The sequence below is a fragment of the Propithecus coquereli genome, unplaced genomic scaffold (assembly GCF_000956105.1).
Source record: "Propithecus coquereli isolate 6110/MARCELLA unplaced genomic scaffold, Pcoq_1.0 Scaffold249, whole genome shotgun sequence".
Classification (NCBI taxonomy): domain Eukaryota; kingdom Metazoa; phylum Chordata; class Mammalia; order Primates; family Indriidae; genus Propithecus; species Propithecus coquereli.
The window spans coordinates 2,372,310-2,395,742 of NW_012148052.1; the positions used below are offsets into that span (position 1 = coordinate 2,372,310).

The 23,433-nt window shown below is 53.0% G+C and overlaps 1 protein-coding gene across 1 annotated transcript in view; it reads left to right on the forward strand.

Moving 5' to 3' along the window:
* Window positions 1-503: 503 nt before the first annotated feature.
* Window positions 504-23,433, forward strand: part of RIMS3 (regulating synaptic membrane exocytosis 3) — a 34,057-nt gene continuing 11,127 nt past the window's right edge. Inside the window, exons 1-3 of the mRNA XM_012646690.1 lie at window positions 504-555; window positions 15,903-16,001; window positions 20,789-21,036. Of these exons, the coding sequence (XP_012502144.1) occupies window positions 20,820-21,036 (217 nt within the window). The 5' untranslated portion in view covers window positions 504-555; window positions 15,903-16,001; window positions 20,789-20,819. The remainder of the gene's footprint in view (window positions 556-15,902; window positions 16,002-20,788; window positions 21,037-23,433) is intronic.

Below are 23,433 nucleotides of genomic sequence, written 5' to 3' on the forward strand. Positions count from 1 at the left end.
AGGCAGGAGGCAGGAGCGTCCTAGGGACATGGAAAGATTTGAGGCGTCCACAGACCGCGTTCCTTCGAGGCTCACCCCATTCGAGAGCGCGTTAACATACGTCCCCCCAACCAGGCAAACCCAGACTGTTTCCCTGGGCGCCGCCCACTACCAGGGGTCGGCCCCATTGGCCCCGCCCTGTCCGTGTGGCCCCGCCCCTCAGCAGAGGCCCCGCCTCCAGAAGGCCCCGCCTCTCTCTTCGCCTCCCGCCAGCCCGAGCTCCGGCTTTGCACCCGGCGGCGACTGAGAGCGGTGTCTGCTGCGGAGCCGGCAGCGCAGGCGGGCGGAGCGGAGTTGCCCGGCCCCGTGGCGGGCGATGCCCCCGTGAGCTTGTCTCGCCGCCCCTCCCCGCCCCGCGTGCCTACCCCCCTCAGAGTCCGCGCCCGACTGGGGCCGGGCCGCGCCTACCGCCGGGTCCGCGGGGCGGGGTCCCGGGGCAGCACCTGCCCCGCCTTGCGGAGCCGCCTCGGCCTGCGGAGTCCCCCCTTCCTGTCTGGACCCCGGCCCCACCTCCGGGTAAGTCAGTAGGCCTTGCTCGCCTGGGAGTGGACGTGGGGAGGGGGCTGCGGAGGTCTGGGGGACCACAGGAGGGGGTTTGGCCGTGAAGCGCAACGTAGGGATGTGAGTGTGCAGGGTCTGGGGTGGTGGGGGCCTGGAGATGAGCACAGTGTGTGCGAGGGCTCTGGGGCGAGGGCTAAGGTATGAGAGTGGGACATGGAGTGTGGGGGGAAACCTGGAAAATGGGGTAGGGATCCCCAGAGTCTTGAGTTCTTTGCTGATGCTCAGAGCACCAGGGGCCCTGGTCTCAACAGCATTGCCTCGCATGGCATTTTTGCAAAGTGCTTAGAATCCCTCCTGGAAAGGGAGCTGGAAGGCAGCCTGCCTTCTCCCTCCTGCCTGTGCCCTGGTTGAGAAGCAGCCACTTTTTCCTGCCAACGTGACACCATTGTGGTGCCCAGAGGATCCCCCCACCCCATGAAAGAAAAGGGGTGGTGCTCACTCCAGTCCTAGGTGGGGAAAAGGGGGGCTTCTGGGAAGCTAGGAAAAGCGGTGGTCAATAGCATGGTGGGAAGCCCAGGGTTCATGGAGGCTTGGCAAGACCCTTGGTGGGCAACTTGGGCACCCTCTCATTCATGGGGAGGATATAGTCCCTAGCTGGCCTTCTGGCTGCCTGGACCCCGTACCCCCATCACCTCTGGACAGCCCAGTCCTGAGGAGTGGGTTTCTTCATAGTGTCCTCATCCTGAAACCTCAGGAAGAGCCCATTGCTCCTGTGGTCCTGGATTGGGTGGGCAATGCCATATCCAAGGCCAGAGAACAAGGGGAACTGGCTGATGCTGCCATCTGGGGGCTGTTTGAATGTGGCCCGTCAGGGGGCTTGGGAACCTGGGTGAATGTCAATGTCCAACCCTAGACCTAAAGGTGTTGTCTGGGTGTAGGGAAGAAGGCTGCTGCCCCTTTGGTCCTGTGCTCTACCCATGGTGACTTCTTAAGTCTAGGTTCCTTGGGTTTGGGGCCTGAAGTGATGGGAGGAGGGTCTTTCTGGGTTGGACCTGGTCACTAAGAGGTTAATGAGCAATCCCCATAGTTGCTGCCAGCCACCAATTAGACTGTAATCAGGCAGCTGCCAACTGTCCCTGGGGGCATGTGGGCAGCCTAATGGGGCATTCTCTGGCTGGGGAGGGGGGTGTTGGGCAGGGGCCTGCTGGAGGGGGGTGGTAAATGCAACCTGTGCTTAACCCAAGCACGATGCCCTTTTAGAGTTTGTTTAGAACTCACAGACCCCTTCTCTGCCCTCTCTGTCTGGCTGCCTGGCTTAGGGACTTCCAGCCCTGGGGTTCTACACTTACCTGGCCCTTTGCAGGGTATGAAGCCCAGAGTCAGCTAAACTCGGCTTCAAACCCAGGCTTTGCCACTTCCTGGCTGTGTGATATTGAGGAAATCACTTCCCTTCTCTGAACCCCTTTCAGTAAAATAACCCTACCTCCTATGTCTCTGGAAGGAGTAAATGAAATGGTGGATTTCAGCTGCTTAGCACAGTGTTTGGCACTCAGGAGAGCTCAGAAGGTAACTGCTGAACTCACAAACCACCCCTGTGCCAAGTACTTGCTAGGGCAGGCTTGCAGGAGTCAAGTGCAGAGGACCCAGCAGGGACAGTGGTCCCTTTCCCTCGGGGCATGTGGTCTGTGTCGCTGCTTAACTATTCTCTCTCCTTCCCTCCTTGCCCAGCGGCACTTCTAGTCTCTGGACTTTAATTGGATTTTTCCTCTATGGAGCCCAGGCCTGAAGCTGCTACTCTCTGGGCTCCCCATCTTCCTGCCCAGGTGCTGAGCTCTGCAGGGTCTGTCAGGGGTCTGGGTGATGTCTGCAGCTGCAATAGCAGCTGGCCCTTTAAGGAGGGAAGAAAACAATTATCTGGCCTGGGCATTGCATCAGCTGGAGCCTGGAGGGTCCCTGGGGAGGTGGGGGGGGGGCGGGAGGCCAGTGGTTGATTTCATTAGTGCCATGTGAGAACTCTCACCTGAGTCTGCCCCACTCCCCAGCTGCAGCCTCTGCCTCCTCCTACCCTGGGAGCATCACCTTGGAGGACTTTCTCTGCATGCACCCCCATCCCATGTCATGGGCCTTTTGCAGTGTGAGAGACACTTGGCACTGTGGCAGTGTCCCTCCTGCTAGCATTCTGCTGACTTGGGGTGCAGGGTGCATCTCCTGTACTGGCATTTTGTTCTCAATAGGGGTGTCTCCCTCATAGTGTTTGGCTGACCTGGAGGATGTTTCTCTCACACTGGCATTTTGTTGACCCAGGGGAGGGGTGACTTCTACACTGGCCTCTCACTGACAGAGGGCTGTCTCCTACACTGGTATACTGCTGACAAGACAGGAGAGCTTTGCTGGCTGGCGTGTGTGAACCCAGGCATGGGTTAGACACAACTGCTCTCTGGCTGGGAATGGTGAGTCACAGGGGTTGTGTGTTCTTGGGCAGAGAAGAGACCAGCTACTTGGGCATCAGACAGACCAGGGTTCAAATCCTGTGTCCTCCACTTCCAACCTATTACCACTTCAGGCAGGTGGCCTCAACTCCAGAGCTTCAGTCTTCTCTGGAAAACAGGAATAATTTATACCTGTATTACCCCCCACATCAGGAAGGCCATGAGGGGATTACACGTAGTAACTGGATGTACAGCACCCAGTCCAGGGCTGGCAGGGGGAGGGTGCATACTCTATGGTGGGTCTCTTCCCTTTGCAAGTTTGGGCTCTTCACACCTTGAGTTCAAGAAGCCTGGACAAGAGAAGGAGGGTCCAGGCGTCATGGAGAGAAGGGGAGAAAGAATGCATGGCTCTCCAGCCTCTGTTGCAGGATGATGCTTTCAGTCCGCTGGGTGCCTCTGATGTGCCAAGCTCTGTGAGCCAGGCGGCCCTTGCCCTAGTTGGGACGTGACCCAGAGCAGGTAATTACACATGTGACAAATGTTGAAAGGAGGGGTTCTGGGAGGCTCTGGAGTCTATCACCAGAGGTGTTTTCCTACGCTCTGGGGTCTGGGAAGGGCTCCCGGAGAAGGTGACATCTTAGCTGAGGTGTGAAGGGTACCAGGAAGTTGAGGAGGCAAAGAAGGGGTGAGGGAGGGGGACAGTGTGTCCAAGGCCCTGGTGATGGTGAGGAGAGGGCAGAGCATGGGCAGAGCCCTGGGACAGCCAGACCCAGGGGTCTAGCAGGGTACTAAGGACTTGGGAATTTCTCTTGAGGCCCATGGCAGCCCCTGGAGCATTTGAAGCAGAGGGAGCAGAGTCAAATTTCCAGAGTGTGGGCTGGAGTCTGTGACAGAGCCTTCTTGAGAGTGACCCTTTGCCCTCTCCTACACCCCTTCCTTGTGCGGCAGCCTTGGCCCCAGGGAGCCGGTTGTTTACACAGCTTGCCCCAGGAGGAGAGGGCCAGTCCCAGTCCCTCCAGCTCCCTCTCTCTGGGCCCAGTAGCGTCACAGCCTTGTTCATGAAGCTCAGCCCCTGGGACCAGGTTGCCAGAGGGCAAGAGGCCTGGCTTTGGCACCAGGCTGGCCTGTATTCATATCCCAGCTCTGCAGTTCATGTGTCTCCAACTATAACATGGAGTTGATGCTCTCTGTGGGAAGGAGAAAGTGAAATTCTAGATGGAAATCATAAAGCCCCATCTCAATGTCAGTTGGCATTTTTGCTGTGTTGCATTGCAGCTGACACCTACTCTGGGCCAGGCCCACGGTTGGCTGGGGTGGGCTGGTTTCAAGAGTCTGTGGTCACACAGGGCTCTGCAGCTAGGATCCCACACTTGGTTTAATGTTCTGCTGTCACTGTCTTAAAATTCTTAGTAATTTTGAACAAGGGGCCCTGCATATTATATAGCCCCACAAATCAGGCAGGGGTAGGAAGAGGCAGGGAGAGATGCAGACCTGCAAATAGTTTCTAAGTGGAGGATGCTTAGGTGGAGGGCATGACTAACTGTCCCAAGGTAGGTGGGATGTTAATAATAGTAACGTTTATTTAGTGCTTACTCTGTGCTAGTTCTCTGCTAATCACTTTACAGGCTCATCTTCAAACAGCCCTAGGATTTAGGTACTATTATTATCTCCATTGTATAGATGAAGAAACTGAGGTTAAGTTATTTCCAAAGTCACACAGCTATCTAGTGGCAGAGCTGGGATTCAAAGCCAGGTTGTCCAACAGCACAGTATAGGCCTATACTAGGGATGTCACCGTCTAGAAGGAGCAGCCACCTGAACTGGTGGATAAGCTGGAGTTTGCCCAGGGGCAAGAAGGGGCAGTGGGAAGGGTGCGGAGCTTGACCAGGAAAAGGAGAGCCAAAGCCAGGTGCCTCCAGAGCCGAGAGAAGGGAGCCCTTGGATGTCATGGTTCTGATTTTCCAAGCTCAGAGCCCCTGGTCACTCTGCCCCCAGGTCCCTGCTGCTATGGCTCCTCAGAGCTGCCCGATTTCCCCCCTCCTTCCCTCTCTCCCCAGGTAATCTCCTTTACTCTCTTGACTTTATCTCTGCTGAGCTCCGGACCTTCAGGTCTAACCGCTTTCTGGACCACATTTAGATGCGTCACAGACAATCAGCCTCAGGTCCAAAGCCAGGTCCCCTGTTCCCCGCCTGCACCTGCTCTGCCTCCAGGGCCCCCAGCTTATCTCTGGTGCCATCATCCACCCACTTGCTCAAGCTGGAAAGCTGGAAGTTCTCCTGGACACCTCCCTCGTCCTCACCCCCACATCCCACAGCCAATCCTCAGCAAGTCCTGTTAGCTCTCCTGAATCGCTGTTTCCAGTCCCTGAGCTCTTTTGCTGCCCCCTGCCCTGCTCCAGGCCACCATCGGCTCTCACCTGGGCTACTGTGACAGCCTCCTACCTGGTCTCCTGACATTTCTGTTTTTGCCCCACCTCGTTTCATTTTTCACACTGTAGCCACAGTGATCTTCTTTAGATAAATGTTTGATTGTGTCGTTTCCCTGCTTAAGACCCTTCCAAGACTTCTTGGAATAAAAGCCAGCCTCACCGACGCAGTGTCCAAGGCCCCGTGTGATCTAGTCCTTGCCTACCTTTTCGTATGGTCTTCTACCATTCTCCCTCTCCCTCAGCTGCAGGACTTCGCATGTGTTGTCCCCAATCCTGGAATGCACGCCCCCTCTTGGGGCCCTGCTCACTCCTACTTATCCTCCGCATAGAAACCAGCTTGAACGTCATCGGCAGGAAAGCCTAAAAACCAGAAAATAAACTCCTCCCCCCTCCACAGGACCTCATACTTTATGACACTCAGCACGCTTGCGTTGCTTTTCCGTCATCGCTCTTTCTCGCTAGACCATGAACTCTGTCGGGCCAGGAATCCTGTTCTGCCTAGGCCTGGCGCATAGTAGGTGCACAGGGAGTTGTTCCATAAGTGAAAGAAACAGATGAATCATTGCTGCAGCACCCGAACCGGCCTCTCTACCTCCAGGCCTGCATACAGCCCCAGAACAATCTTTCTAAAACGTGGAACTGACCCTGTCCTCCCCTGCTACTTAAAATACTTCAATAGCTCCCCAATGCTGACAGGAAGAGGCCTCCGCTTCTTATCATGATATTCAAAGCCCTTTATGACCTGCGCCCGACTGCCTGGCCAGCCTCGCCTCCCCTGTTCCCCACCACTCTTTGAAGTCCCGGCAGTCCCTCCAACACGCCAGGCTGTTTTGTGTCCCTGTGCATCTGCACTTGCTGTTCCCTTGCTTGTCCTGCCTCCCCACCCCTCCTTTGTCTCCGTGGAGAACGTCCTTAATTCTCCAAAGTCGGCTTAGCTGCTACCTTCGCTGTGAAGCCTGTAACCCTCCCGCCCCTCCCTGGACAGAGTGAGCCCACCCTCCCTTGGCCACATCTATACGGAGTCTACGTCTCTTACGTGCTGTCTCCCACTAAACTGGGCTCCTCCAACGCAGGCTCAGTGATTATTTTTTTCAGGATTGTTCATCTTTGTACCTCCGGCTCCAAGCTTCTCTCTTGTCTTAATTAGGTCTTTGCTTATATACAGAAACCTACTCAAACCAGCTTCAGTAATAAAGAAGGGTTTATTACGAGGACACAAGGGATTCCTGGGAACTGAGGGGAAGGAAAAGCATTAGCGCCGGGAAGGCTAACTTGAAGCAGCCGTTCTCCGTGCTCCACTGGCCATCTTTGCCTTTCTGTCTCCGTAGGCTGGATTTCTCTGCTTTTTCAGGCACCAAGCCACCTATACTTCCTGTATCTTGTCCTTCAGTTTCAGCCACATTTAGAGATAGAACTCAGGGCACGGCGGATCCCATCCCAAACTCCCAGGAGAGAATCTGATTGGCTCTGAGTGGGTTGGGTGCTTGCCCTGGTCCAATCAACTGCAGCCTACTGGGAAGGATCACAAAGTCAGACACGTGAACATGGCTATCAGTGCCCACCTCAGAGAAAGGGGGTCTTTGTTAACTGGGAAAATACTTCAAATGACAGCTGCTGGAATTCTTAGAGTGCCAAGGTGGGTGCAGTCAGGTGGTCCTGAGCCCCAGCCTTCCATCTGGACAGCACCTAGACAATAGGGACCTGGAATTGTGACTTGAAGGGGAGTGTTTTCCTAGGACAGCAGTGCCCACAGCACTCTGAAGAACTTGTCAAATGTCATTTGGAGGCCTGAGATTAGAGAGAAGGAGATGAGGCCCTGAATTTTCTCACCTTTCTTTGGAGTAGGGAGGGAGAAGAGGAAGACATAAGCACACCAGTTTTTCCTACCAAAATCGTATTCATCCTGTAAGATGTAACTCGTTCCCTTTCCTCAGTGAAGAACCATACCATGCCTACCCACCCCGTGCAGTCAGTCACTCTTTATCTGTATTGATTCTGTTCTTTGTACTTCCCTGGTAATAAACATAATTTTTAGCATTTGCTGTGTGCCATACACTGTGCTCATATGTTATCCTCACACCGTATAGGATGGGTACTGTCTCCATTTTAGAGATAAGGAATCCGAGGTTCAGAGAGGTGGCATTTATAAGCTAGGGACACACAGCAGTGTGACTCCAGAGTTAAAGCTTTTAACCTCTCCTAATCTCGATACTTATTTGCCTGTTTGCCCTTTGGGATTGTGGGGGCCTTACAGGCAGATAACAGGTTACCATCCTCCCCCTTTTCCTAACGCCCAGCACAGGGCCAGCCTAGAGCAGGGGCTCCCAACTGTGGGACAGATGGATGCAGGTATAGTAGAAAAGGCATCTGGGTGGGAGTCAAGTCTGCTACTTGTGGTTCTACCCTGTGTAGCTGTGTGACTATAGAGAAGTCTCTTAAGCTTTCTGAGCCTCACTTTTCTCATTCAAAAATGGACGTGATAATTCCTGCTGTTAGGCTCATGTTAGATGGTGGCTGTGATGACAATTTGTAAATAGGAAAGGACTGAGCAATTTCTAAAGGACTGTTATTACCAGATTGGATTGTGGCAATAGGGTGCTAGCTGGAAACTGTGCCCAAGCTTCTGCAAGAGGTGGACAAGCCTAGAGCTTCGCAGCACGTGGATTGGGACCCGAGATGATTTTCAGTGACTCATAGACCTGCCATTGCATAGCATTAATGCGTATAGTGAGAAAGTAGGTTCCCTTTCAACTCCATCAAATCCAAGATTGTCCCAGGGAGAAAGTATCAGTGAGGTTGCTAGTGTGTCTTTAACAGTTTTCCAACACTTGCTGCCCTCTTTTTCTAATGGGGAGATCTCAGATTTGGCATGGAGTATTGGCTAGTAACTACATGTAGCTAAAATTTAATAATATATCTTTGTTTTTACTGTATTTATTGTCATTTTCTATTTATTAAAAGTGATATTGGCTTTCTGTTTATAGTGGCAACACAAAGTTTCTATTTAAAATAGTTGCATTTAACTTAAAAGTGTCAATTTAAGAAAATAATGAGTAGCAATACAGAAGTATATAGATTTGGCAGAAATTGTTGAGGCGGCACACAGTATTATTTGGATAATGCAAAATTGGAAAGTCGTACAGGGATGTCAGAGATACGCGCGGTTGGCCTAGATAGTTTTGAAGGTCCTTCCACCTACCTGACAAATTTGGGCGTTTCTCCCTGCTGTGCCAGCCTGCTCCCCTCTGCTCACCTTGGGCCTTGGCTTGGGTTTCTTTTGAAGAATGCTGCCATGATTGTCTTGCAGACAGAATTTGTACCACTGTCCTCACAACCTGCCTGAGAGGGGTTCATTTGAGAGGGGGTGTCTGAATAGGGGTAAGATGCACCCCATCTCTGGGGCCAGGACTCAAGACCTCCTGGGGGGAGCAGGAACTGCAGACTCCACAGTTCTCCTGGTGCCCATGTACAACACAGGTCTCTGGGCTTCCTAGAGGCCTGGAGTCCCAGGGAGCAGTGAGGCTTTGGGAGCCACAGGTGAGGGTGAGGCTGTCCCTGGAGCTTCATGCCTCAGAGCTTGGGGCCCAGGGATAGCAAGGCAGGAGGCTTTGGAGTCTCAAAGGTTCCCTTTCCCCTGCTCCCCACTTTACCCACCCCTTTGTGCTGACTGTCCCTGGGGACTCGCAGCAGATCCCCAAGAGGCGTCTGAGGACACCGTGGATTTATCCACAGGGCCCAAGACCAGGGCCAAAGCAGAGAAGGCAGATGGGAGGGAGGTAAGTCCTGTCTGCTCCCTCCCTCATCCCACGTTCACAGTGGGAGGCAGCCTGGTCACCGAGAGGGTGGGAGGCCTGGTAGAGCATGGGGCGTGTGCTTGTGTATCCATGGTGAATGTGTGTGTGTGCGCGTGTGTGTGTATTAAAGCTAGAATTTAAGTTTGTATGTATGTTGCGATGTATGTATGTATCCCTGGTGAATGAAGCTCTGTAGTTCCCAGATATGTCTGAGGGTCTGTGAGAGCATGTTACTTGTGTGTGCACAGTGTGTGATGTGTATGTTTCTCCATGGTGAATACATCTTCATGTGATATGTCTGAGGTTCTCTGTGAGGGAGTTTTTGTGCAGCTTGTGAGTTTGTGTGTGGCAGGGCGTCTTGTGTCTGTGTGTGACGTGCATGTGAGTCTGTGGTACCAGCATCTCCATGCCATGTGTGTCTGTGGTGCATATGGTGTGTGTTTTTATGTGTGTGTGTGTGCTGTGTGTTTGAGCGCCTGGCTAGGTGGCTTGCATACTGGGTGTGGTGTGTGCCTGTTGTTTTGTGTACGTCATCGTCTTTGTACAGCTGTGTGTCTGGCTCTGTGGCGTGTCTGAGTGGCCGAGCGAAGGTGTGTGGCGTGCACACGGCTCTTTGTGCCCCGATAGAGTCGGGGTGGAGGGGGGTGCAGGGAATGCAGTGCGCGTCTGAGGGGCGGTGTCCGTCTGGACTGGGACCGAGGCTGTGCTGGGTTCCTGAGGAGGGTCCCCAGGGCGGGCCGTGGGCGCGGGCGGCGCCTTCCGGCTTGGTGCGGGGCTGGTAACCGGAGCCCCCTCCCCGCATGAAATATTGATCGGGCCTCGCGGGCGGCCCTGGCGAGGGGAGGGGAGGGGCGGGCAGGGAGCGAGCCGCCGGCCGCTGTCCGTGGTGCTGCTTAGGGGCGTGGTGCTCAGGAGAAGGTGGGCCTGGGAAGGGAAGAGATTGCCCGGACCACCAACACCATTAGCTGGGCCCCTGCTCTCAGGACAAGGTTGCCTGTCCCTACCACCCCCTGTCAGTCCCCCACCCCATCTAGGACGTGGGAGCAGAGGAACCAAATGGGTATCTTATTGGGATCTGGTATCCCCCAGAGCTAGGGTGACCATATGGCTGGGTTTGCTGGTGCAGTCCTAATTTTCACCTGTGGTGTGATTGTTAGTAGTGTCCCTGCTCACTCTCCAAAGGGCCCCTGTTGGATGATAAATTATGTGCTCATTTGCAATAAGGCTTTGATCCAAAGATCTCCTCTGCTTGCCGTGGGGGTTCTGTAGCCACGTGGGTGTGCAAGCGTGCGTATGTTTGCATGTGTGTGTGGATTGCCCTTCCTGTGCTAGGGCTGAGCTGAAATAAGTGCTTGGGTGCCCTGGGGCCCTTGGGCTCCTGCTGCAGCCCAGACTCTCCCAGGGGCTGCACCCCTTTCTCTTCCATTCTAAATTCTGCTTTCCATTCAAGCTGTACTCGTTCTCAGGCCTGGGCTTCCCCTGCCTGCTAGGGAGGAGTCAGGGCACTCTCCTTGCCTCCCTTCTGCATCCTGGGCTGGGCAGGCCTCTCCTTGGTCTCCATACCAGGGTGTCGTAGGGCCGCCAGGTTGGCCATCTCTATACTCATGGCATCTTCTCTGAATTCCTTCCTACTTTTAACCACTGACTCTCCCTCCCTCAGTGGATTCCATTTTCCTCCTACTTCTAACTGTTGAGGATATTATCTCTCGACCATTCCTCACTCCGTGCTCTCCTCTGGGCATTCTCCTTCCTTTCCACACCCTACTTTTCTCTCTGGAGAGCACACCCAAGTCCTGCCCACTCGTGTTGCTCCCCTGAGCTCCAGTGGATCTGCCTACCTGCCCAACACCTCTGTGTGGGAGATGCCGTATTATCTCAGACTCATCATAACCGAAATGGGATTCATCTTTTCCTTAAGCCAGCTTTTTCCTCTCAGACCTCAAGCTCTGTTGATGGCACCTCTCAGCCCTTATCCTCCCTGTAGATCACCTTGGATTTCATTTTTTCCCTCTCCCCTACTTGGTCCCTTCACTAACTCCAGGCAATCCCCTAACCCCACCCATGACTCCTGGCTGCCCCTTTCCTCTTCCCACCGCACTGTCTGAAGCAGCGCAGCCCTTCTTACCTGTGTGGGTATAGCAGCCTCCTGGCTGCTCTGCCTGCTGTCAGACTTCCGTCTGATTCTGTACTCTGTGTCAGATTGATCTGCGTAAAACATTACATCTAAATCATGTCGGTTTCACTCCTGTAGGATGAAAGCCAAGCTTCTCATCCCCACGTTCAGAGCCCTTCATTGGCTGCTCCCAGCCTACCTTTCCAGCCTTCTCTCCCACAGTTACACGTACGTCCTGCTCCAGCTGCACTGCTCTAGTCACCAGCCTCTGAACACGACATATTCTCCCCAGGCCTTCCCAGTAGTTTCCACCTCTTTCCTTCAGGGCCACCTCTGCCTCTCCAAACCCCACCTGTCTTTTGAGATGCTCTGTAGTCATTTCCATGTGATGCCTTCTGTGGTCTCCCCCATCCCGAAGGGTTCACTCCTTCTGCAGAACAGCCAGAGTATTTATTTTACCTTTATCTCTCAGTGCCTTGGGTGGTCCATGGACCACCAGCCTGGGCATCACCTGGGACCTTGTTAGACATGCAGAATCTCAGGTTCCACCTGTGACCTGTGGACTCAGAGTGTGCATTTCAACAAGATCCCCAGGTGGTTTGTGTGCACACTTAAGTTTGAGAAGCACTGGACAGTGTGGTCATTGAAGGCAGGACCTTGCTTCTGTTTGGGGGTGGCCTTTGGCCAGGGATGGTGGTGTTCTCGAGTGCCAACTTTAGCAGCCCCTGTCAGGTGACAGACAGATGCCATATCTGGCCAGATCCCACAAGCTATGGTGAATGAATGGTAGAGATGGCTGAGAAGGACGTGTACCCTGGCTGGATCTTTCCCACCCAGAATCTATACCTCACAAGGTCCCAGAGCTTAACCTCTGTAAATGTGACTCTGGAAAGCACTCTAGTGGCATGAGAAGCAACCAATTAATCAGTAAAAAAAGCAGTTATCAAGCATATAGCAGAACTTTTTCCCTCTTCACAAAACACACATTGGTGGAAAGGCCTGTTATTTTAATGTATATTTTGAAAATAAAAATATGTAGTTTTGGTCTTTTTCCTTCCTAATACAGTTTCTAAAGTAGTAATTTTAGGAAACACAATATGTCACATGAAGAAAATAAAAGTGGCTCACAAGTCTAGTATCCAGCTATAAATAGTGCTATTTAATGTATTAAATTGCCACTCATTCATTCTGTAAATATTTACAGAGCCCTACTATATGCCAGACCTGCACCAGGTACTAAAGACTGAGGATGAAGAAGATAACAAGGTTCCTATTTTTAAGCAGCTCACAGCCAGGGGGCGGGATGTGGGAGACAGGCGCCGAGCAAGTTAAGAACAGCAGTGTATTCATTTCTTAGGGCTGCTTGAACAAAGTATTATACCACAAACCAAGTGGCTTAAAACAACAGAAATTTATACTCTCACAGTTCTGGAGGCTACAAGTCTGAGATCAGGTGTTGGCAGGGTTGGCTCCTTCTGAGTGCTATGAGGGAGAATCTGTTCGATGCCTCTCCCCTAGCTTTCGGTGACAGGTGGCAATCCTTGGCATTCCTTGGCTTGTTGATGCATCACTCCAATCTCTGCTTCCACTGTCACATGGCATTCTCCCTGTGTCTCTGTTTTCACATGGCCAACTTCCTCTAAAGACACTAGTCATGTTGGATTAGGGATGCACCCCACTGTGCCATGACCTCAACTTCACTAATCACATCTGCAACAATCCTATTTCCAAACAGGGCCACATTCTGAGGTACTGGGGGTTAGGACCTCAACTTGGGGGAGGAGGGGACACAATTCAACCCATAATAGGCAGGGACAGTGCAGAGTGCAGGGGAGTAACTAACCTCATCTGGAAAGACTCTCCTAGGAAATGACCTTCAAACTGGGATTGAGACAAGAGTAGGGATTAGCCAGGTTCAAAGGCAGAGGGACAGGACAATATTGGGTCCTCCAGTCGGGGAGGTGGGAGCGGGCTGGAGGAGAGCATTCCAGGCAGACAGGAGACAAAGTGGCACTTTGAGGAATGGAAAAAAGCAAGTGTGGCTGGCATACAGAGCAGGGGCGAGAAGCACGGCACAAGCTGGGAGATGGGAGAAGACAGGAGCCAGGTCCCATGGGCTCATGGGCCTTGGTGAGGGGCTTCTCTTTTGTCCTGAAGGAATGGGACGCTATGGCAGGGTGCCAAGGGGGTGTGATTTAGTCTGCTTTTTCGTCGGCTGTCTTCTCCCAAGATGGAGCTCTCTAAAGGCTGTGTTGTTCCTCTAAGTCCCAAGTCCTAAGGGAGGACACGCAGCCATGTCCTCAGGAGCCTCATGGCTGAGTGAAGGCACCAGCAACTCTGTCCGGGGAAGGAGGCATGGCCATGCTCCCGGCAGCCCCTACTTGGAGGGTGAGGGATGAGCCCTGCCTTCAGGAACCTTGCTCTGAACAGGAGACAGGCTCACCAGGCCCTGGGTCTGCCTCACCCTTGGGTGTCCTGAGTCCTCAGTGTCTGGGGGACACAGGTTGGGGCCTGGCCACCCCACCCCCTGCACTGCCATGAGGACTGTGACTTGAAATGTAGCCAGGACCCAAGTGGCTCCCTGAGGCCAGAGGCCCCAGTGCTGAGGGAAGCCAGGGCTCCTGCAGGGGCCATGCCGTCAGCACCCTGTTCTCCTCAAGGGATGTCTGGAGTCTGTACTGACTCCTTGCACAGGACCCGCCCTTTCTGGTGCTCAGCTCGTCCCTTATCACACCCTCAGAGGGCTGCCCCTTTACTGCGTGTGATGGGAGAGGGCCCGCCCTGCGCAAAGCTGCCCGTCGCCGCCTCGCCTGGGCTGGGTGGCCCAGGCTGGGTGGAGGAGAAGTGGGTCAGCTTGGTAGCCATGGTGACAGCAGCTGCTCCCTGCCAGCCTCTCATCTCCTCACCACAAACCATACCGATGAGCTCCTTTGTCCGGTCTGGCAGGGATGGGGGCCCGGAGGGTGAGACTGGGGGCTGGGGTGTGAGTGTGTGTGTGCAAGCTCGCACAAGGGCCTGCTCAGGGCTGGCGGGTGCGCCTCAGCCAAGGGAGCCCACCGCTCCGGTAAGACGCTTCCTGCTTCCCTGCCCACTGAAGCCGTGGGGCTCTTCCCGCCCCTCTGGCTGGGGCTAAGGGGAGGGTGCGTGTGAGTGTGTGCAGATGTGTGCACACACAAGAGTCTGTGAACGCCTGTGGCTGCCCCTGTGGCTGCTTCTGTGTGCCTTTGTGTGGATGAGTGTCTTTGTGGGGGTGTGTGCACATATCTGTGTACACGTGATTGTGTCTTTAAGTGCATGTCATCTGTGCGGGTCTGTATGGTATGTGATCACACACTTGAAGTCCTGTGTGTGTGTACGTGTGTGTGCTTCCTTGGTGCAGCCCACCTCTCCCACCACATGCCAACCCCTGTCACCTCCCCCAGCTCTCACTGACTTTCTGGCACTTGTCTCTGATGAGGGCACAGACTGGCACGTGTGATGTCGTGGGCAGTCCTGGTGCTGGGTTGGGATTGGGGAAGGGGTCTCAAATGCCAGAGCCAGCATCCAGCAAGGGATCAGGAGCCCGAGATGCTGGCACAGTTCATGGGCCACTTCCCACCTCAACTGAGAGGTGCGGGTACCCTGATCCCGCACTTACTCTGGAGCGCTCAGGGCTGCAGTGGGAGATGACCTTGTTAGTCTCTGGGCTGTCCCCTGAAGTGGTTGCACCTGGTGTGCACTCCAGACCAATAAGAATGAACACGTGCACAATCCCTCACCATTTACAAAGGCGCTGTTATTAGTAATAATAATAATTGCCCAACTGAGCATTTAGCATGTACCCATCCTTGTTTGGTAATATTTTATCCAATAATCCTAAAGCAGACGTTATCCTCCCCACGTTAGGGATAAGGAGTGGTAAGCTCAGTGGGTTTGCTACAGAGCGGCAGATCTAGGTTCCAGGTCTGCCTCCAAGCACGTGTTTTTATTCACTCTGTTGCCTGCCCCTCACTGTCTCATCTGATCCCCGGTCCAGCCTGGAGAGTCAGGCACGGCCAGGTGGTGATTAGAATCATTTTACAGAAGAGGAAATGGAGGTTCGGAGAGGCTGAATAACTTGCTCAGGGTCACGTGGCTGGCTAGAAGTGACCCCCCAAGGCATGTCACAGAGTTTCTGGGGAGGGACACAGACCCCATTAGTCAGGGAGAGGATGGAGGAGGAATAGGGTGTAGAGCTCCTGAGGAATTGGTCCTGGATGAGTCTCTCATATGTTAAAGATCTTAAAGTTGTGTGACTTTAGCAGCTTGGCATTAATGTGCCTAAAGGCAGATTAGGGGACCCAGGAGTTTGGACAGTATTGCAAAGGAGGAAATAGAATCAGAAAGATTAAGTGATTTGCTCAAGGTCCCACAGCTCAAGGTCACTTTGGAGAGATAGACTCTCCAAATTCTCTCTTTTTATTCCACAAGCTACTGGAAGCTCTTGAGGGCAGATGTCTTTCCTAGCCCCTCTTCTAAGCTCCCCATTCCCTTCCAGACCCTCTTATCATATTGCCTCCTCCTGGGAGCCTGCCCTGATTGCCTTCACCTCATTTCTTGAAAACTGGTATCTTGGCAGAAGTTGACTGAAGCCTTGTACAGATGCCCTAGGGGTGAGCTGTTGGGAGGAGCACAGCCCACTGTGATGCGGATCACCAAGCTCTGATTCATGAGTTTGGTGAGTTTGTGTTTTCTTCTTCCGGGTGAGAGGTGGGGAGGGAGCACATGAAAGGTGATGTGGAACCACCTGGGAGCTAGGGGACTTGGTTTGGAGCTCAAGGTTTTGTTTTGTTTTGTTTTTTAAGACAGAGTCTTATTCTGTCACCTTGCTGGAGTGCAGTGGTGAAATCATAGCTCACTGAAACCTCAAACTCCTGGGTTCAAGCGATCCTCCTGCCTCAGCCTCCTGAGTAGCTGGGACTACAGGTGCACACCACCATGCCTGGCTAATTTTTTCTATTTTTGGTAGAGACAGGGATCTCACTCTTGCTTAGGCTGGTCTCAAACTCCAGACCTCAAGTGATCCTCCCACCTCGGCCTCCCAGAGTGCTAGGATTATAGGTGTGAGCCATTGTGCCCGGCCAGAGCTCTAGTTTTGCTCCCAATATTCTGTGTGACCCTGGTGTCTCTTCCCCATTCTAGGCCTTGATTTCCTACTCTGTAAATTGAAAGACTCAGCCTGGAATAGAGATGACAAGTCAGTTTTAGCTCATGAGCTGGTTCTCATCAGCTGGTGCTAGAACACTATGTTGAGAGGGATTCTGAAATTCAGTCTGACCTTGATGGGAGAAAGATGGATTAGTGATGTCTGCTGTGGGCGGAGAATGGGGAGGGGTGGTAAGAGCCTCAGTTATTTGCAATCCCTTCTAGCCTAACAGTCCATCATCCTGTGATGGATTCCTTGGTCTTTCCTGTGGAAAGGGTGAGTGGATAGATTCATCTTGGACTTTTGGGTGGCCTCTGACTCTCAAAAAAAGGCTCATTATCTGGTTAGACACATGGTCAAGGGGACCCAGGGGCCCAGGGTGGTCTGGCAGAACCCTGAAGCCTGCTGTAGTCAGGATTCAGGAGAGGGTTTGGAGAGCCCTTAGGGTACTGAAACATCAGGGTAGAGGCCAAACATCAAGGACTGAAAAGAAAACACAAGGCTTATTCCTGGGGAGCTTGGAAGGTATCTTCTGGCATGGAATTTCGGCAGGAGTTGGGGCAGTGGCCCTTCTCCCTGGAGGACGAATCACAGCAGAGTTTTTCTACTGCTACAGTAGTAGCCGGGAGTCAGCAGAGAGCACTTCAGAGTGAAGTCTCTGTGACCGTTGAGATCGCAGGAGGGTTCCTTCCTTGAGATGCCATGACCTGGGCTGAGAGAGAGACAGTCTTGCTCAGAGGCAGGGGGATTGTCGAAGTGACTTTCACAGAAAGGATGTAGTTCATTTAGCAATTGTTTAGAACCACGAATGTGCCATGCTGTGTTCTGTGTCCCGTCGGCCCCTCGCCAGTGTGCCCCCCTCTACCTCCTCCCCGTCCCATCCCTGTGGTCTGACGGCTCAGGGGTTGCTATGCAGTGGACGTCCCTTATTATAGTGGTCCTGTCTGTATCTCTGGCATGTCCTTCCCGCGCTAGGCTGGCTGCCAGAGAAGGAACTGGAGCCCCACTTCCGAGCCCTCCACCACAGTACGCGCTCGTAGACTCAGTCCTCCCAGTCAGAAGGCCTTTTGGAGATTGCCTAATCTGACCCCTTTGTTTACATGCAGATGGGGAAGCTGAGGCCCAGAGACGTTCAGACAAGGAATCTGTTCACATTCTAATCCTGCGTCCTGATTCCTAACCCTCCCAGGCTGCGCTACCTAGGACTCCTGGACCAGAGGGTCAGGCCTTCGGACCTTGGGTCCAGTGCTTTGGGTCTGGTTCTTCCTGTCCCCTTGGGGAGTGGCCTGCAGGCTGGGCCCTCCCTAGCATTTATCAGTTCTCCAGGCCCCCTGGGTGATCCCTGGGTGGTTAAAGATGAGAAAACCGCTCTGGATGGTGCAGAGTCCTGGATGCCAAACCATCTGCTTGTCAGTTCTGTTTATTATTCATGAGGAAACACGAGCCCCTGGGTTGGCAGTGTCAGGAATTTTGTCCCTTACCCCCTTGCTTTCTCAACCCCCGAGGTGGTGCTCTCAAGCTTCCTGGAGGCTTCGGGAGGGAAGCGCTTGCTTCTCCAGCTATGGTCTGCTTGGGGTTTCTGCTGCCACTGAGATGCTCAGGCCAGCCGTGGGAACCTGGGCCAGAGGAGGTGTTCTCATGATAGACAGTTTCCTTGCAGTTTTCTCAAAGAGCCCAGGACCCAGGGCAGAGCCCTAGCTTGGGGGATGGGCCCATATCCTTGGCTGAGCTCTGGGTTGCAGGGGCAGGGGCTGCTGAGCATGTCTGTTTCTTTGTGGAAACAGGAGGCTTGGGTTCGAGTCCAGGCCTTGCCACTTCTTAGCTGAGTAGGAGGGGCAAATCTTTTACTTCTCTGAGACTCAGTTTTCCCGTCTACAATGTGGAGATAACTACACGGCTCACAGAAATACTATAAAGACTTACCCTGTGGCAGAGCCGCAGTCTCAGATAAGCAGTCTTCTACCTTCTACCAAACAACCATGCAGATATACCCCCCCAAAAAACAAGCAAAAATAACAACAGAAGAAACACCACAAACTGGCACCAGCATTGGAAACTAAAGAGAAGAGATCATCGCAGGCCAAAGTCTAGGGGGACTTTCCATTAGCTACAAGGTTGATGGGGGATGGAGAAATGTAATCTGGGGCTCTGCACACGTCACGGGGCGAGTGAGAACGCTCCAGACAGTCACAAAGAAGGCAAAACAGGCTTTGACTCATCCCCTCTGCAGCTCTGCTTCGCCAGGCAGGCAGGAGCCATGCTGAGACTGGGTGACCATTCTCAGGGGTCTGGGGACTGTCTTCCTCATCCGCCAGAGTGGTGCCAATCCTCTCCCACCTCCATTCTCCCTCCCCTTTCTTTCTATGTCCTTTTGAAAAGTCGGACTGCCTCAGGGAAGCAGGCCTGAACCCTGGGATGGGCAGCTGCCCCAGGAAAAGCACTGGGGGGTGGGACACAGCGAGGAAGTTGCCGGGTGCAGAGCAGGCTGGAGAGGCTGGCTCTGTAGCTTCTGCTCGAGCAGAGGAGGCCGCCTGCAGCAGTGACCTTCGCAGCCCAGTCGTCGAGGCTGACAGCTGCAGATCCCACTTCTGCTCAAAACAGAGCCATCGACACCTGCTGTCCCCCTCCCCCAGAGTGATTCTCAGAGCCCTCTGTCCTCCTTTTCCCTAGCACTTACCATAACCCTCATTAAATATTTAGTTGTATAATTAGTTATTTACTCTCTCTCTCCCTCCTGGACTGGAGGCTTTGGGAAGGCAGGACCAAGTCGGCCTGGCTCACTGCTGTATTCTTGGCATTCCGCATTGGCCTGGGAATTTTCGGGGCCTAAATGTTTGTCGAACGCAGCTCATGGGGAGTGTAAATTTCTCTATTTTCAAAAGGAATTTGGTAATATATTTCAAGAATCCAAAACACATTTATGCCCTTGGTATCACGTAGGGTACTTTTGGGTATAATAGAGAACTCTGATTCAAACTGGCTTCAGCAATGGAAAATATATTATCTCACATAACTGGTAGACCAAGTATGGCCTGAGAGCCTTTCTGTCTGTGTGCTGGGCTGCCTTCAGCTACCCTGGCTTCATCTTAGGGTTGGGGTCTTCATGGGGGTAGGGAGAAGGAAGGAGGGAGAAAGAGGGGGAGAGATAGGAAGAGAATCTCCCACCTCTCTGTAAGCACAGAATCCAAATCTTCCCATCCTTGGACAAGTAGGAGTTGCCAAGGTGAATGCCAGTCTCAGATTGCCTTAAACTAAGATCTGCCTCTAAAACAAGGCAGGGGTGGTACCTGGACAAAACCAGCCCTCTGTCAGGAAGCAGGAAGGGGGAGCAGATGTTGGGGAAGCTGCCAGCAGTATCCACACCCTCTAACCCAGTCACTCCATTTCTAGGAATCGACCCTAAGGAAATAAGCAGATAAAATCAGTGTAGAAAGATATTTATTGCAGTGATTATTTTAAAAGAAAGGAAAGAGATGGGAAAAACTTGGGCCTGATCTCAGAGGTAACTGTATTGAAATATTTAAGTCAATTGCAATGGAATATTACAGTAGCACTGAAGCATTTATACAAACTGTTAATGACATTGGGAAATGCTTATGATACGATGTTTAAATGAAAAATATCAGGATATAAAATTGTATTTGCAGTATCAGTTTAATTATTTTTAAAAACACAAAGGAAGGAGACGGGAAAGAAACAGGTTGAAATGCTTACTGCGGCTGCCTCTCAGAAGCGCAGTGAAGGGTGATTTTGTACTCTTCCGTACCGTCCCCTTCGTGCAGGACCCCACCAAGGTCTGCACAGTCCACAGCCAGTTTTGTTCTCCCTGTTCTTACTATTTGCTGTGAAAATAACAATCACTAATAATTGCTGAATATTTACTCTATGCCTGCCACCGTTCTAGGCACTTTACATGCATTTCTAATCTAATTCTTGCAACAGTCCCATGAGGTAAGTGCTTTTATTTCTTGTTTTGCTGAGGTGTTCACTGAAACCCCAAGATGTCTGGTCACAAGGTCACACAGCTAGTGTGTAGAGGCCTTTGGAATTCAAGCCCAGGCCATCTGACTCCACAGCCTTGGTCCTCGTGGCCAAACCAGGTCCCTGCCAAGTTATTCGTAGCCATGTGCTAAGAAGGATAGTCCCATTTATTGAGCCATACTCCACGAATGACCCTGGCATTTATTTGTTCATTTAAACCCTACAACATCAGAGAGGTCGAATGACTTGCCCAAGGTCACACAGCTAGGAAGTGCTGGGGCTGTGATAGAGTCACCCAGGTCTGACGTGGGATCCCTTTGTCTCCCACCCGCCTCCAGAGTTGCCTGAGGTCCTGCCGCCCCGGGGACCATGTTTAACGGGGAGCCAGGTCCAGCCTCATCCGGGGCCTCCAGGAACGTGGTGCGGAGCTCCAGCATCAGCGGTGAGATCTGTGGGTCCCAGCAAGCCGGAGGCGGGACTGGGACCACCACTGCCAAGAAGCGGCGCAGCAGCCTGGGCGCCAAGATGGTGGCCATCGTGGGCCTGACTCAGTGGAGCAAGAGCACACTCCAGCTGCCCCAGCCTGGTGAGGGGGCATGGGACATCGAGGGGCGGGGTGGGGGTCACTTTGCGATGACAGAGTACCCAGGGACTGTCCTGGTGGGTCTGCACTCCCACACCCACAGACACTTACACTGTAGCACTTCCCGTAGACCAGCTGCTGTGCTAGGTCCAGCCTGTGCGCTGACCCATTTAATCCTCGTGCAGCTCCACGAGGCAGGGACCAAAGCACAGAGAACGGAAGTCAGATGCCCCAGACTGCACAGCTAGTGGTGGAGCCTGGATTCGAACCCTAGCAGTTGGGCTTTCCAGTCCATGCTCTCAACCTTTACACTCTGCTGCCTCCACGCATGGACTTGCTCATTATCAGTAATCATTTATGAAACAGTCGTATGTTCCTGGCACTGTGCTAAGTGATGCCACAGTTTTACAGACATATGCATCCACAAGGCTCAGTCTCACTTGTAATCTCCGAGTCTCCTGAATACAAGTAGCCACACAAACATAGTTACATAGTCACACGTACGTGTCACAAAGTCACAAGTGAGACACACACGAAGGTACAAAGATAGGTGGCTTGTACAGCCACATAAATAGAGTGTTCAGTTGCTCAGGTAAGCCACCCAGATTTCCAGGAAAGCACAATACAGTCATTTTCTCTGTACATGGTCACAAATGAAACCAGTCACACAGATCACATGAACACGGCCCTCTGAGTACAGGCACACAGACCCAGAAACATGTCACACGTGTACAGGCATATCTCACACAACCACACTCACACGCACCTTAACAGCTACATCCTGATCAATATGGTGTACTTTCTCAGACACACAAGTCCCAGTTATGCTCAGAGGGTGGGGGACCACCTTGTGAAACAGCCACACACAGACCCCGCGTCGCAGAGGAGCCAGCCCTCCCCACCAAGACCTCCTCACTTTGTGGCATCAGCCCAGACACCAGCTGGTTTTGTTTTAAAATCTCTTCCTGCTTATTTTGTTCAGAGTAACAACTTCCCCAGAAACCTTCAAATAGGCAGCTGGATGGGGTGGTGAGGGGGCGGGGCGCCGGGGATCCGGGGAGAATGCTCATCGAGACTTCAGTTGGGGTTGGGGGTGGGGGACTTCTCTAAGCCTTAAAATAGATTTTTACAAAGCCCTCGACAGGAGCACGTGGGCGGGTCTTTTCCAGCAGTCAGGCTGAGATGTGGTTTCTGGCACAGAACAAGGCTGGATGGGGAAGGGGCTTGAGGTCATCAGTGTCCTAGGGTGGGTGTGGCCTCTGGGAACATGCAGTGTAGGCCTGGTGCTTGGGAGTCAGGGAGGCAGGGATCTGGGGATCCTGGAGTTGGGCTGGGATAGGACCAAGGGTGGGATTAGGGATAGGGGATTAAGATTAGGAGGTCATGGAGGTGTTGGACCCAGGAGTCTGCCTCCAGGGGACTAAGCCCAGGATTCCAGCTGGTTCAGCTTCAGACCCAAAGCCTTCTTCATGCCCAGTGATTTGGAGGGGCAGTCTCCCAAGACCAAGGCAGGGGCCTGAGTCATCGGGAGACATTCTGGTGATCTGCCGAGACTTCACAGTCAGCAGGCAGGGATTGGGGCAGACACGAGGAAGACCTTTCGCCTTGAGAAGAGATGAATGATGACGGGGCTTCTGGGCCCTTGTCTCCACTGTCTGTAAGGGCATGGCTGAAGCCTGGTGCCTGGAGCTGGGGGAATTGCCCAGATGCTCTTCTAACTGAAGGTCTCTGTGAATCATCTAATTGCTGAATGTCGGAGCAGGAGGGGTCCCTTGAGAGCATCTAGTCTGATGTACTCATTTTATCGACGAGGCATCCAAAGCCTGGAGAGAAACCATGTTCCTGGAGAACGACCTCAAGTTCTCTCCCAAGAGCCACACCCTGCCACGTACTGGCTGGGTGACTGGGGCAAGCTATTTCACCTCTCTGAGTCCGCTTCTTTGTAGAATGAGGAAAATAATACACACCTTGCAGGGTCGTCCGGGGGGTTACATGAGATTGGATATGCAAAGGCACCAGCCTCGTGCCTGGCACGTCGTAGACTCAGTGAAGTGTCGATGCTTTACTATTGCCCACAGTCGCACAGCAGAGCCCCACGCGGAGTGAGTTCTCTGCCTCCACACTTCCGCCCCTTCCCTGCAGCGCACTCCTCTCCACCTATAATTCCTTCCCCCCGTTTGTTTTTTTCTCCCAGGCCTTGAGGATGCCAATGTCCCAGCTCGGAGCCCCCTCCTGGGTGGCAGAGTCTGGTGCCAGAGGGATGTATGGGGTGGACTCATCTTGGGCACTAGCCCTGGAAGCTGTTCCAGGAAAGAGCCTAGAAGGGCGCCCCCTCTAGGCCCAGCGGAGATGGCTCAGTTCCCTGCAGGGCCGGGCTGTGGGAAGTGGGGAGGAATTCCA